At 38.3% G+C, this 16566-nt stretch overlaps 1 protein-coding gene across 1 annotated transcript in view; it reads left to right on the forward strand.

Moving 5' to 3' along the window:
* Positions 1–16566, forward strand: part of LOC114471718 (voltage-dependent T-type calcium channel subunit alpha-1I-like) — a 498082-nt gene that overhangs the window by 360115 nt on the left and 121401 nt on the right. The window contains exons 13-16 of the mRNA XM_028460576.1: positions 3686–3803; positions 4058–4213; positions 9031–9118; positions 9297–9463. Of these exons, the coding sequence (XP_028316377.1) occupies positions 3686–3803; positions 4058–4213; positions 9031–9118; positions 9297–9463 (529 nt within the window). The remainder of the gene's footprint in view (positions 1–3685; positions 3804–4057; positions 4214–9030; positions 9119–9296; positions 9464–16566) is intronic.

The following is a 16566-nucleotide window of genomic DNA, read 5'->3' on the forward strand; positions in this document are numbered from 1 at the left end:
TTTAAACATGTGCGGACACATTCAAAACAGATTAAAATGGATTGTTAAAACAAATTAAACAAAATAATTAATTAAAAAAAAGTCTATTTTATTACTGATATTACTTTTTTGGTTTTCCTTTCTCAGAAACTGTATAACCCTGCCAATAAACTCTGCTACTGAGCAGGAGCGCATAGGTTCACCCAGTGCACACGCAAAGACACACACACACGCACACACACACACACACACACACACACACACACACACACACACACACACACACACACACACACACACACACACACACACACACACACACACAGGACACAGAGCTGCTATGCTATAAATAAGGTCCTATTTCCTCCGTACAGCACAACACTGGGGGCTGTACGGAGGAAATAGGATCTCATTCCTGCTTTTAAATGGAAATAGTTCCTTAAACTTTTACAAATGTGCTTCAATAATTGGTAATGTGATTAATTATAGGTGAGATTGGCTGAAGGCATAATTAACACAGACAATGGACAATGTTTTGATTGTTAATTTCTAATTAATTTTTGCCTAAAGCGTTGCAGCGTCTCCAGAATCTCTATTGTGAAGTTGCTCGCAGTGCACACAGGGGGGCAGACGTCACCTGCTCAATAGCTGATCCTCTTCCGCATAGCATTTAAATGCACTCATTTAATTCCTGTTTTCACGCCTTCGAGAACCACATCTTTGTTTTGCTCCACCTCAGATGTGAAGATGCCGATTTTCCTCTTGGGACAATTTCTTTTCTTGTTTGATCTCAGTGGGTGGGGCCTCCAAAACAGGAGGGAGTAACATGTTAATGTCAAATTCAGCCGCAGCATTAATCAGCAGCCGATCATTTGTACGCTGGGATTAATCAAATGCAGATGTTTCATTAATCACACATTGGTCCTGTCATACCACACAATGTGAACTCAGATTTGCAACCGTTTTCATGCAAGGTTGATAAATGAGGGCCAATGTGTGCAAAACTGCAATTTATAACCCTTGTATTTTCAGTTTTAGGAGTATTTTTCATCGGCCTATTACTCTATAATATAGGAACCCATTTTTACCTGTTCCAGCTTCCGTCTTGTGTTTGTGTGCACGGGTTTAGCAGTCGTCACTGAGGGCACAGTGATGCACAGCTGCTTTTAAGCCAGGGTGAAAACTAACAAGCAGATGTCTAAGGATTTGTTTGGATTTAACAAGAACACATTTCAAGGAACAGCATAACAAGGAGATATTTGTAGACTCGACACAGTGTCTACAGAATGATCTAAAATAAATAGAATTAGCCACTCACAATCGCTGACTTTTGTGTTCTTTTAGTTTGTAAGGAAATGACCCACAACTTTTGTCTTCATTAAAGGTTCCATATCATGAACCCCAAAAACATAGTATTTGAGTTTTAGCCCTCTGAAAAATCACTTCCTGAGCAACTCTACACAAACAGGCTGATTTGCGGCCTACTTAAGTATATTCATGCGTGGGCGTGTCTATAGACGGCCCGCCCTCCTCCCACCCACTCTTTATCTGCGCTTATGCTGCTTTATAAACACGAGACAGAGCGTGGGGGGCGGGGCGTTCACCAGTACATACATAGACTGTAGAAAATACATACATAGCACATAGGACGCTGAAATGCTCACCTTCGTGGGCGTGTCTGTTTACATGTCAATCACGGCAGAGAGCTTCCTCTAAAACTACTACTAATAACAATGGCTGTAATTATGTGACATCTGAAAGAAAAAGGACTTATGCAAATATGCTTCAGTGACTTAGGCCAGTGTTTCTCAAATGGGGGTAAGTGTACCCCTAGGGGTACACATTGGCAATAAAGGAGGTAATTGAGAAAAGGGAGTGGAAGATTAACAAAAAAAGTGAGTCTTGGTCCCACCTCAGACGTGAGATGACCGAAAATGATAAAAACTATAGAAATAAATTTACTAAGGAGCCACTAAATCAGTGTCTTTCAACCCCATGTGGGGTCTCCTGAAATTTCTGAAAAAATCAAAGAAGATTTTTTGAATTGTATTTATTTTCTTAATTAAACAAAACACAATCTTAAACACCTGTGATTCTATACTTTAACTTTGTGAAATATAAACTTAGTTCAACTAAAAGGCTAAAATATCTGAGCTCAAACATGATCAAAAAACAATTCTTGAAAAAAAAAATAGTTTTCTCAGCAAAATCTTGTAGCCGGACAAAGGGGGTAGCTATATTTAGAAATATGAGAAAGGTACTTAGAAGCAATTTAACATTTTCAATTTCTTTCACTAACTTAACATAATCCCGAGGAGACGTGTGCATCTCCTCAGTGCTCCCTCCAGCTCTACTTTGCTAAGATCTTCACTGATGCCTAATGATGTGGCAAATTGTCAAAGAAGTGATGACACGACGGACATGATGTGTTTCATCCTCATTTAACTGCTGGCGCTTGTTCATCAGGGTCAGTGTGTTTTTGTTCAGCCAGCAGCTTATAGTTCTTTCAGGGGGACCAAGGTAGGAGAAAAATGTTCCTTGCACACTTTGAGACTTGTTCCATCCTGAACCTTTAGTTGGTAGGGCAGTGATGAACTGCAACAGGATCACGAGGACTGTGTCCAGGGTCATTCCTAATATTTTTTCAGTATTTTTGTTTTTTTTTGGCATCATTTGGTCAAAAATCCATAATCATCTTTGGGCATATTATAATCCAAAGTGTTCTGATTAGACAGTGAATATCTGCTCCTTCTCCTGGTACTTGTAAATTAAATTCAGGAGCATGATGCTGGATGTCAGCCAATCAGAGATCTTTCTACAAACACGTGCGTACTTCATGAGCTGTTTTGTGCGTTGCTGTTGGCTGCTGGACTGTAGTCAAGCGTGTTCACGTACCATCGGTAGTAAACGTGTAATGGCGGATGTTCCAGCAGAAGTCTCCATCACAGTGACACAGCACATCAAGCAGAAAGAAGCAGACTGAGGTGGAGAAGCAACAGTTTAAAGGCACAAAATCTCCAGAGGAATAGACCGCTATGCGTCCTGGCTGATCCCCCTGGTGTCAGAGCGAGAGTGAGAACAGATGGGATACATCGTGTGTAAACCTAAGAGAAGCTTATCCAAGGTGAATTCATTTTACAGTCTGAATGCGGAGGGTTGGTTGTCAGTCCGCCCTGAGCGGCAGCTGGGATCACAGCCGATTCTGTGTGTGCTTGTGACAGGGACGAGCTGACGACAGCAGCCGCTGCTCAGGGCAGTCATTACAATTGTACGTAGTTTCTTGTCAGAGTCGCTAAAAAATCTGAAAACTCTTCAATAACACAAGATAAAGTCAATACATTTGTCACTAGTCTCTATTGAGAAAAAAGTTGCTCAGTGCGTTCACAAAAGATATTGGTAAGGGAGGCTAAGTTTTGGTTTTGAAAGCGGAGAAAGTATTCTACATACTGCAGCTTTAAGCAGGGTAGCTATAGCATGATTTAGGTCTATCAGGTTGGCTAATGTAACAAGTTACCAGTTGTCAGATCTTTGCAAACCAATAAGAAAGTAAAAGTAAATAAATCACTGAATATTTTTGTTTTGTTGCTTGGAACTCAAACCAACGTGTGCAGGTTTATGTTTTCATTCCATATTCTTGTGAGTCTGTAAAAAGAGATCAGGTAAATGGAAGTGTACTTTTAATGTTATTGTTTTCTTTTTCTTGCAGTATCCTTGGAATGCATATATTTGGCTGCAAGTTCAGCCTGAAGACTGAGACTGGGGATACGGTGCCTGACAGGAAGAACTTTGATTCTCTGCTGTGGGCCATTGTTACTGTTTTCCAGGTAGTCATTATGTCATTCATTATAATTCACATTTTTCAAGATACACATAGAATAAGTAAATAGATGCCCTCAGTAATGAATGGATCAATGATCTTTGCAGTATTGCTTGAAGCTTTAAATATTGAAATGATTTAAAATGGAATACTAGTTGTGATCACAACATTTTAATTATTAATATGATAGAAATATTTGTCAAAGCCATCAACTTGTTTTTTTTACTGACTTTTCCTGTTGTCTTTTTGTAATTCCTAAAGATTCTGACCCAGGAGGACTGGAATGTGGTTTTATACAACGGGATGGCAGCCACGTCTCCGCTGGCGGCGCTTTACTTCGTGGCCTTGATGACCTTTGGAAACTACGTACTTTTTAACCTCCTGGTGGCCATCTTGGTGGAAGGATTTCAGGCAGAGGTAAAATAATGTTTTGATAGAAGTCAAAGATGTTATTAATGCAGAATTTTTTTTAAATTGGTCCTTTAAACTTTTAACTGCCAAGTTAAAACCATTGTGATACATTATGAAAGCAGCAAACATATTAACAAGGTTATAAAAAAAGATAGACATGTTTCAAATCTGGCACATTTTCAAATCTATTGATAAGAGTTAACTGGTATTTCCATCATTTTTTTTACCATTTGTTTAGTGATTATTATATAGACAAACTGTCAGTGTTTAGTTTGATCAGATGAACACTTTTTGAGACATGGCCGATTTAGTGAGGGGCGTATGTGACGATTTTCATGCGTCCTTATTTATTCCATTTTCAGCTTCTAATATCTCATAAACTTAATCACATAGAAAACTGAAATGTGTTATAGTAATATAACTCCACCTACTCTTTCAGAATATATAAAAATATCTGCTATACGTCCTATCTGGTGGACATAACAGCGCCTCAAAATTGGAAAAAGTTTGTCTGGGTTTGGTTCTGGAACATGTTTGGTCCTTCAGTAAACAAATTAGCATATGCCTCATCTCCCTGTAATTTGATTAGCTTGGAGTTATGGTCATAGACTGTTCACATCACTAATGATTAGTCACAAATATGCACAAATCCCCTTTTTTTCCTATTTTCATTGGCCCATTACATGTAATCTGGTCTCAAATTTACTTAATGGTTAAACTTTTACAATATTGTATTTAGGGCTACCATGGCTCAGGTGGTAGTGGGTCGTCTTCTGATCGAGAGGTTGGGGGTTCCATCCCAGTACCTGACTATGTGTCGAAGTGTCCTTGGGCAAGACACTGAACCCTAAGTTGCTCCCAGTGGTCGACTAGCGCCTTGCATGGCAGTCTTGTCCCACTGGTGTGTGAATGTGAGAGTGAATGGGTGAATGAGCTGATATGTAAAGAGCTTTGGGACTGCTTCAGTGTGGTGATAAAGCTCTATATAAAATCAAGTCCATTTACTGTTTTACTTAAATGAAGGACAGATTTTTCCAATTGTTTTCATTCTCTTATTTTGTAAATAAACATAATATTATTCTACTACTCTTAAAACATACTGATACTACAACAGATATACTTATATAGAGTGATGCAAGTGTTTAAAATGATCCTGTTTACTGGGTTTAATCCGTTTAGTGCTAATATAGCACTGACTGGTATTTTGGAGCTCTCCTGTGAACAGATGACATTCTTCTGTTCTTTAGGCCGCAGACTTTGACCTTTATCGGCGACCTTCACAGTAGGGACTTTAGTCTCCCTACTGATCATTATATTCACAGAAGTAAACAGATTGACTCATTAACATATAAAGCACTTAATGTAACGCTTTGTTTTTTTAACTAATGAACCAACGAAAGACCCCTAAACACACGCATAATATAATATAAGATCAGTATAAAAGTCATTATAATCACTAAATGGAGTATGATTGGAAAAGTTTCAAACACCACTCCAATCACTTAGTGTATTTTAATATGGACTAACTGTTAAAGACAACCCTCTGTGGAAATCAAAGGTTGACGCCTGCAGTCTTCTAACTCACTGTCGATATCAGATGAGTACTCGAGGGAGAGCATTGGGATTTCACTCACAAATCAATGTGTTCTAGCTGTGACATGTGTCTATGGTGAGTCGAATGAAGGAAAATGTGACACAAATCAGAGACGTCTGATGGATGATTCAGAAATGCCCAAAAACCACAGGCATCAGTCATTTGTTTTTCTCCTTGTCATTCTCTCTCCCTCCGGCTCCCACACCATTCTACTGTCACCACCTCTGGCTTGACTACTGTTGCACACTAGGGGATTTTTCCAGCCAATTTATTCACTCACAAGAGCCTGTGAGGGAAGTCCCACTTGTCTTTTTTGATCCCACGAGGGTTGTTGGAGTAGAATGTCAGTAGTAGATCTAAGGAACAGTAAGTATGTCTGATCCCTAAAGGAAGAGAAGAAAGGACGGGGGAAAATATCATTTGGGCTGGAACTCATTTTGAGTCACACCTTTTCTTTTCCTATTCATTTAAAACGTGTTCAAATGTTAACTTGTATATATACAGTCAGTCACAAAGTCATGCTTGCAATAATCTACGCCAGAGCTTTATTTGTGCCGGATCCTGTCGCACGATCCGGCACCTCCCAGATTTTGACCGGCACTTATTTGATTGGATCCAGCACCTCATTTTATTTTATTTTTCAGCACCTAATTTACTTTTAGGTGTTTTGATTACATTTGTAAGTATTATATTTGGACAGCTGTGTCTTTTATTGAGTTGAAATCACTGGAAATGGCAGAGTGAACACAAACTTGAATGTAAAAACTGAACGTGACTGAGGAAGAGCCCTCAGAGGGCTGCTGCATCGAGAGGGCTGATCACTTCTTCTACCACTTTTACGGTTTAAATGATCAACTTACAGAGTTACTAAAGGATTAGTCACTCAGAATGTAAGCTTATTCATTAATTTTTCTCCGGTAAGTTAAGGAAGTGTACAGCCCTCTTGCTGCAGACGTCTCACTGTAGGGGGAGGGAGGGGCTGCAGCCTCGGCTCTATAGACGACCGGGGGAGTTATCACTTGAAAAGTAAAAATTTTGTAACTATCAATTGACGCAAGTTGCGTCGCTCGACGTTGCATCATTTACATTGATTTTGAATGTGATCTAGTTGCTTCAGTCGCGTTCGGTGTGAACGCACCTGTATGGGTTAGCATTAGTTTTTTATTGTTCTGAAAGTTTAATGTTCTTTGTGGCTAAATTAGCTGTGATTTTGCACTGTCCTTGGTGCTGAAACATGGCAGATTTGACAGCTGTCACTCAGAATGAGAGACGGATGCTTCGTAACGGGCAATTGTCTGTGCTTCTTTAACGCTGATTCATCATTCTTTTATTAAACATTTAGGTTATTTGGTTGTTTGTGTTAACGTGATATTATTGGCGCTTTAAAAAAATGTATTTTGTGACATTTCCGTCTTTTTCTTATTGCCAGAACAACACGCGGCCTGTGTTACGGGACCTGATAATTTACAAATTAAGCACTTATTTTTGCAAGACTGACAATTTCCATAATTTTTGACAAAATTCCAATTAATCACCCTCTTACACACAAACACTTTACAATGACGTAACATAGTATCGTCTTTTGATCGAGACGTTGAAGCTTCGAATCCAAGGCTTTGAGATTTCCAAGCATCCAAATTAGGGATACACCGAATATTTGGTAACCGAATATTTGGTAACCGAATTTATTCGGTCAAATATTGCAAAAAAAAGCCACATTCGGCCTTTGGTTTAGTGAGTTAAAAGCAAGGCCGAATAGTAGTGTGTGACGCAATGACGCAATCAAACAAAGTCCAGTGATTTTGAGTCAGAAAAGTGTGTGCGCCTTGCTGTAGAACAGCAGCAGCTCTTCCTTTATGCACACAAATACAGCCAGACTTTCTCCTTACCGCTCTTCGTCGTCTGTCACCGCATAAAAGTTTGAAACCGTCCAATTCCACAACCGAGTCCGTTGTTAGCGCTGTGAGCCACGAATTTGTAAACATCCCCATCGTTTCCTCCCTACACTCCACCGGGTCTCTCTGCATAGGCTGGTGTAGCATTAGCACAGAGTGCTAACAGCTGATGTGTGTAAACAATGGGCGTGGCTCCAAGCAGTGACTCTCAACACAATCAGCAGCAGAAAAAGTAGTGCAGATTGGGCGTCCAGTAGTGCAGTTTGTATTTACATATATGGCAATAAAGTATAATATATACTCTATACTAAACAACAGTGTTGTTTTAGCTGTAAGATAGTTGGAGAGGGAGGAGCTCATATTCTAGGATGCGTGTTAGGTGACGTAACCTGCCAACGTGGGCAAAATCCAACTGTTCTGTTTGAAGCTGACTTTGTTTTTACAAAATGTGGAATAACAAGGGAAGGGGGTAAACAGAACTTTTTACACTTTGTTCCTCTGAATGAGGCTAAAGGATGTTTATCACTGTTTTTTTCATCATACCTCCCCTTTAATGCACTTTAGCTTTATTTTTATGGAATGCATGTTTTGTTTTGTTTGAAGACCTAATATAAATGAAAAACTTTGTTGTGCTTTTTATGAAAAGCAAAGGCTACTGGAATATTTAAAAAATGTCATAATATTCAATAAACATTTACTTTCTTTAAAAAACATGTCTAAAATTGTATTCTAGGCCATTTATGCACTATTAAAAAAAATAGTGAAAAACTTAACCACATTCGATATTCGGCCAAGTATTTATATTTTATTCGGCTCCGGCCTCAGATTTTGATTTCGGTGCATATCTAATCCAAATGTCTTTGGACAAGACACTGAACACTAAGTAGGAATAAAATTATAGGTAGCTGAGGCATATGCAAAGTTGTTTACTGAAGGTCCAAACATGTTGGAGCCTGAAACCTCGACAAACTTTTTTCCAATTTTGAGGAGCTGGCATGTCCACTAGATAGAAAGTATAGCAGATCTTTTTGTACATTCTGAGAGAGTAGGTGGAGCTGTATTACTATACCACATTTCAGTTTCCTATGTGATGTAGTTCCTGAGATATTGGAAGATGAAGATGGAAGAGAAATAAGGACGCAGTATATTGTAAATTGCCCATATCTCAAAAAGTATTCATCTGATCAAACAAGAAATTTACAGTGCATTACATGGAATGACCCAATAAACAATTTAGAAATCTTTACTGAGTTCCCAACCAGCACATTTATGTTTTTCCAAGTACAAAAGAAAGCATAGATTGTTTTGATCGAAACACAATGTTTTTTTCTCAGGGTGACGCAAATTGTTCCTATTCAGACGACGACAACTCCTCTTCTAACTTTGGCGAGAGTGAAAAACACGACTCCATAAAGTTTTCTGGTGAGGACACAAATGATCAGATGTTCAAATAAGTCACATATTTTCCCTCTGTTGTCTCTTTAAATAATATGCATTGTATATTGCAACAGTAAATTATAATAATAACTCATAATTATTATAATAATAATTTATAATAATATTAATAATAATATCCATCACTTTGTTTCCATCTGCTTAGATCCAAGGATCTGCACCCTGACACCAAATGGTCACTTGGAGCTTGGGGCCACCTCGGGGCCCCGGGGATCGTACTCCTCAGAGAGGCGGAGCTTTACCATCGGCTCCAGAAAAAGCAGCGTGATGAGCCTGGGAAAGAACAGCTTTGAGAGGAGATCCCTCTCTCTGGTAATTATTGACAATGACACACAAGTGCATTCACCCACTCATCTTACAGTAAGGCTTAGACTATTGTTACATTTACAGCAATTACATTGAATCATTTTTATCGGATCTATATATATATATATCTATATAAATATCTATATCTATATCTATATATCTATATCTATATCTATATATATATATCTATCTATATATATATATATATAGCAAGCAAAAGTTGAAACAAGACATGCACATGAACGTGCACTACAATACATATACTGTTACCCTATGTCCACTATGGAGACATTAGAAAAACATAAAATAAAATAAATAGTGTTACAAAAAATTTATATATATATATATATATATATATATATATATATATAGCATATATCTCCCTCGGGAATTACTGTCAAAATCACACCTTTACACTTAATCACACCTAATGGATGAAATTAATTTAAGAAATCTTCCTCTTTATAATTATGGTATTATTTGAAACGCTGTAAAACAATCAGATCAGATAAAACATAATCTATGGAGGACCAACTCTGCTATAATTAAAAAAATATTAATTAATAAATAATAAATAAAACGAAATATATATGCCATATAAAATGATACATAAAAAGCGTAATACCTAAATATATGCCATACATTTTATTTATGCATTCATTCATGAACGCACAAAGACATTTATTTATTTATTTATTTATTTATTTATTTATTTATTTATTTATTTATTTATTTATTTATTTACTTTAATACTCAAAAGCTAATTTATTTTAAAAGGTTTTAAAAAATAATCCAGAAAAGCATGAATATAGCTGACTGAAATTTATGTTTGTGCTTTGTGAACAATGCAATTATAATATTCTTTATTAATATTACACTTTATTATATTAGCACTCAGTATTAGGTTGTTTAAGTTCATTTATTGTTTTCATTGATTCAGTCACTCGTGTCAAATATTGTTCGGCCATTAATTGAGATGAATTAATTCCAAAGTTCCACCACTAGTATTAAGTGATTTATTTATTCATTAATGTTCAATACTGACATGGTTCACATAGATAAAGTTGACACCAGAAATAGACACAACACTCACAATTATCACTAATGTGTTCTGTTCTGAATACATTTTTAAGATGCAGTATCTCTGTGACTATCATTACATAGTTTTATCCAACTATAGTTATTAATATGCTGTCAAAGCCATGAACTAAATGGACCTAAACAGAACCCAGTAGAATAGTATGACTGTATTTGACTGTATTCAACATAGCAAATAAAAAAAAATATTTAAAAAAATATTCAAGCAATGTGAGCCATTTTGTTGCAGCTTAAAAAAAAACAATTAACAGTAATTAATGCGTTTAACTGTGAGTCGTCATCAAAACAAATACAGAAAGTAAACAATGAAAGCACTTTAGTTGTGTTGGAATAGTCTTTTCATTATCACTCAGCACAAATAATTTAAATACAACACCACCAAACTTTCATCTCAGGTGCATAAAAAACCACTAATTTTAGAAGAACTAAATTATGGAAAGTATTTGAGCTGTAAGTGAAAGAGGGCGATAAGTTAGAAAAGTTGTGGAGAGCTTTAGAATCATCGAGGTAAAAATGTGCTAAATTCAGTCCTAATGTTCAAACCCCGACAGATTCACAGGAGGAGAACAGTTATTATCTCACTGCAATGCTTCCTGTCAGGGGTTGGTGTATATCCGGCAGCAAGTGAACAGCCTGTTCTTGAACGTGTGATTTTGAGGAGTAGAAAAATGGCCAATTGCAAGAAATCAAGTGTTTGTGCAGAAGGTCAAATGTTTTAGTATTTACAAAACAGCAGGTTTGGGGGTGCAGTCAAACATCAATCAGAAACAATCCTTTTACACCAGCTGCTCTGTAAGGGTGGACAAGAGGAACAGTGAAGGACAGAGACATTAAACATCTATCTATAAAAGCAAGGAACGTCTGCGTGCGTGTGTGTGTTTGTGGAGCAAATATCTCCTCGCCGCGGTATCTGATCGACCTGAAACTTTGTCAACAGCTTCCAAATACCCCGAGTGTGTGCATCCGTTATTTTGGGGTAATTTGGACAGAGCTGAGAGGGGGCGTGGAGGTGGCCTCTCTGGGGAATGGATAACAACATTGGAACATAGGGATGACATCATCACTGTAGAGGAAGGACTGATGACATCATTGCTGGAGAGGGTTGGACCAATATTCTAATGTTCTAATATACCAATGTTCCAAAATGGGTGGGGTGTAGGGGTGGGCTCTCCTGTGATTGGCTCTGGCCTGCATTATTTTAGAGCTCCTGTGATTGGCTCTGGCCCGCATTTTTTAGAACTGTCATTTGGTCATAATAACTATTCAAAAACAATCCTTCATACCAAATACATTTGTTTACAGCAGAAAAAAGTGGTTATGGAGGTTTAGTTACTCTTTAAAGGAAGGACAAACTGACACACACAGTGAAGCAAAAAAGTATTTAACAGCAACCGAATGTGTAAGTTGTCCCAAGAGGTCTGTAATTTTCATCATAGGTTCAAATGTGTGATAGAATTTCAAAAAAAAAAATCTAGGAAATCACATTGTGTGATCTTTAAAGATTTTTTTTCTAAATTATTTCATAAAATAAGTATTTGGCACCTACAAAAAAGCAAGAAATCTGTCTCATACACTTATTTCTTCTTTTAGAAGCTCTTCTATCCTCCACCCGTTAACCTGTATTAATGGCCCCTGTTTGAACTCATTATCTGTATGAAAGACACCTATCCACACTTTCAAATAGTCAGACTCCAACCTCCACCATGGCCAAGACCAGAGAGCTGTCTAAGGACACCAGGGACCAAATTTTACACCTTTTTAGGCCCCACTGTATGGACTAACCAAAAATAACCAAGGTGAACCACTGAAGTGTTCCAAACTAATTTTTGATTATGTTCAAGCACCAATTGGCATTTCAACATTATGGCAGTAAGGTGTAACACCCACTTTTACAAGTTTAATTTAAAAATACACCAACATCTGTTCATAAATAAAAAAAATAATAATAATAATTTAATCATATCGTAAAACAACAGTTTCTAATCTGAAGATTGGAAAAAAAATCATTAAAGGGTATCTGTAGCGAATTTTATTTGTAAGCTTTATCAAAAGGTCAAAGTCATAGACGGGTGACATAATCTTTGACCTGACAAAATGGCGGCTTCACAAACTTCGTAACACCACCAGCCTTTGACCTGGGCCATTAGTAGTGGTTACTGTCTCACATGAATGAGCTGGTTTTTGTCCTCCTGGCTGCTCTACAAGGACATTTAGGAAATAGCTAGACTAAACCCCTGGTATTATTATGACTTTTTAATAGAGCGTGCAATTAAAACTCTCTACAGGTATCCTTTAAACTGTATTTGTGATTGAAATATCCATCGATCAAAACATTAACATAAGATTATTGTTGAACTTGTGCAACTCCTTGTCCTGTTTTGTACTCGCGCCAGAAAGAGATACAAATGTGTAGGAATGGGGGGGGGGGGGGGGGGGGGGGGGGGGGGGTAGACAAGTGATTCAAAGGATAAATATGCACGCCATTGTTTGCAAAGGATTTTAAAAGCAGCAGAAAAGGCTAAAAAATCACCTCGCTGGTCAGTAGAGCTATGATCGACACCCGAGGCCTCCGGATGTATTGGGATCGACGTATTGGGCACCGCTACAGCATGTGTACATTGTAGTAATTTCTCAGCTTGGTGTTCATTGAATCCAAAAAGAGAAAAAAAAACTGAATAGTTCCACTAGGTTTTGCTCCACATACAGTTGCCAAGGGAACTTCTGTTAATTGACTGGTACATGAACAAAGAAACTGTGGGTGTCAGGAGAGGAGAATATGTCAAGGGGGAATAATTTGGGGTCGAAAAAAAGAGAGACTGTGATGGAGAGAGACAAGGAGAGACACGCAGAAGTAGGCAGATACTGAAATATTTTATTCATAAAAAATATTGTCATGTCTCAGGATCAAACGCTGTCCTTTTTTTAATGAGTGGTTTCAAACATAACAGGGGGTTCCAACTTGATGTGTCCTGATATCAGTTTTAAATAATATGATTATGTTGATTTGTGTACTTATTAGGGGTGGGAACCTCTGGGTACCTCACGATATGATACGATACAAAGCTCACAATAACGATTATTTTACGATATGACGATACTGCGATTATCGATATATTGGTCAGAAATCAATCTATGATAATCTATGACAAAACAGGAAAAAAAGATGAAGTGAAAAAATAAAATTTTATTTTATATCTCTGAAAGACAATACATTGAACAAGTGTCCTATGAACAGTGACACTATTTTAGTGCAACATTTCTGTAAATAAGTGTCAACATACCAATGTAAATGAATAAGTATCTCCAATAGTGTTTTCTGTAAACAAAAAACAGGGTCTTTCTTACCAGTGACACCATTATAGTGCAATATTCCAGTAAACAATATATTGGTTCCTTCAACAAACAGTGACAACATTTATGTGAAGACGTACCTGCACATTTTAGTGAAAAAGCAGAAAAGGTTTTGAAAATGTTGCGATATATCGCCGTATCAAGATATCGTCACACTCCTAGTACTTATTGATCCAGAGCATTAATATTAATGCATATTGTTAACATGATTAATTTAAAAGGTACTTGTGGTGAATTTTAATCATAAGCTTTATCAAAAGATGTTGTGTAGTAAATTAGGGTTAGCCAGCTAAAGTTTTTTTTTTTTTTAAATGCCTGTGGAGCAGACAAAAGCACTAAGAACCTGACCCTCAGAGGTCTATGCTCGGCGCTATCTTGCCTTGCTGTGACGTTTCATCGTACGTATCATTGTCCAGCGCTGGGTCACGTTTCGGAACAATGGCGTGTAAAGCTAATGGTTGCGATCCACTATCTGTGCTATACTTATCTGTGCCATATTTATCTGTCCAACAGGTCAGTTTAAATTTTTATATTTTGTGTTACGATAATGTATACAGTGTGCTGAGTAGTATTATATATTTAAATTAGAGCTGTCAAACAATTTTGTTTAATCATGATTAATCACACCTTTTCCACTCCAGTGGACATGCATCCATGGCAGAGTGCAAGCAGGACAACAGAGTAGGACACATACTTTTCGCCACCTAGAAGTTCTGTGATGTACCTGTGGAGTAAGGCACAAAAACACACCGTTATTGAAATTAGTGAATACCAGAAGAGAGAGAGAAAAATAGCAGTAACACATCACCTGTAAGGCTCAAGCAGTGTGTGAAGTTTTGCTAACTTGTCATATTCTGCTGTTGGTAACAGGGCCAAGTTGTGCTTCTGCTGTGCCAGGGGTGTTGTTAGTGGCTCTTTGTTGCACTGGATTCATTTGATCATTTCCAGCATGGAATTCCATTGTGTAGACACATCCTGGACAAGTGACTCCACTTTAAGCTCCTGGGCAGCTTGTTGTGCTCTCAGCTCTGATGTATTTGCAGGGCTGTGTTTAAAATGTCCCACAATTTTGCGACACTTGGCTAAGGGTACGTCAAATCCACCCTCTCGAAAAGCTGCGGTGATCACTCGGTTTATAGCCTGGGCTACGCAGGGGAAATGTTGATAAGGCAAGACTCTAGCTGCAGCCACCATGTTAGAGTTAGAGTTGAGTTTATTTGTCATGGCACATGTTACAGAGCAACAAAATTACATTTCAGTTTCATCCCGTCCAAGAAAACATGAAAAGACAATCATGGGAGCACAGGAGCGGGAGAACTGCGGTTCGCCACAAGGGCGGGGCCCCTTATTTAGATGAGAAATGGGATAACAACGATGGAGAGGAAGAAGAGATTAAAAAAAGGCAAAAACCAAACTTGGCCCTTGTAGAGAGGGGCAGAGTTTGGATCATGAAAAAAACTCTTCAGCAACATTGCGACAGAAACCAACAAACACAAACATTCAATTCAATACAACAGCACGTTAGCACAGGGGATGGGTCTATAGGATGGGTAGTTTGCAGGTCAGCCACAGTGTGGCGCTGCCCTTATGGCGTGCCTCCTACTGCCCAACCGCTGGGAGGGGGGAGGGTTGGAGCCAGAGGAGACGGGGACAAAGACAGGATATGTAGTGATGTAGGGGGAGTGAAAGTGTTCGTTGAGATAAGCCTGTTTACTCAGACTCTGCTGGTTACTCTCACATAGAGATGACCTTGGGAGTTTGTTGGCAGAGCCGGGCCCAGGTGTACATGAAAAGTGAGGGTAAGGTCAGAGCGTCTTATCAACATTCCGTCCTTGGAGAGTTTGGAGAGAAGAAAACAGACCACAAGCTGTTCATTCAGGGGGTGCCGAATGAGAATAGAGAAGGTGTTTTGAGACGGGCTATCCATAACATGGCTGCCAGCCCTACTGTTCCTGGTCAGTTCGATAAGTAATCCAATAGTGTGGCCATATATCCTGTGAGACAAACTATTCTCCTCTTAAAGTTCCACGGTGGAATCCATCTGAGAGAGTTCGGAGAGTTTGGCTCCTTTTGTCGTTAACTGCGGCTTCCAATAGTGCTGCCAACGTAATCCAATTCTGCGATAATTCAGGAAAATGCCAGATCCAATCAGCAGAAGAGCCGATATCATACATTCCAATCTGGTGGTGGACATCTTCCACATCCTCAGGACTTGTGAACTCTCCCATTGCCCGTCCTTCTAGTAGAGGAGTTTGACCAAAAGCGAAGAAAGACCAGATAATCAATTCCATGATTAGATTCGGGATTGGGTTGCTGATAGAGGATCCTGTTAGATTTGAACAAGACAAAAGAGCAGCAAGCAGGGAAGATGAGGGAGAGGGAAAAATAGCATCCGTCTCCTCCGAGAGCAAGCAGGAAAAAAAAAGAAAAAAAGCGCTGTGTTGTGAGCGCTGTCTGTTCCTAACATGCAGACTTTGTCAGCAATATTCTAATCATTCGCAACTTGTAGGAATTAATCAGCGCAAGCATTGGCCAAATGTCTTTCTTCTGTTTTTAACACACACAAAACAAAGAACAGTAGTCTCCAATCTCCATCTATTAGATGAGCGGTAACCCCGAGGTCACTGTGATTACATTGTTGTTGATGTTGTCGCTTCTTT

Source organism: Gouania willdenowi, chromosome 1, assembly GCF_900634775.1.
Source record: "Gouania willdenowi chromosome 1, fGouWil2.1, whole genome shotgun sequence".
Classification (NCBI taxonomy): Eukaryota; Metazoa; Chordata; class Actinopteri; order Blenniiformes; family Gobiesocidae; genus Gouania; species Gouania willdenowi.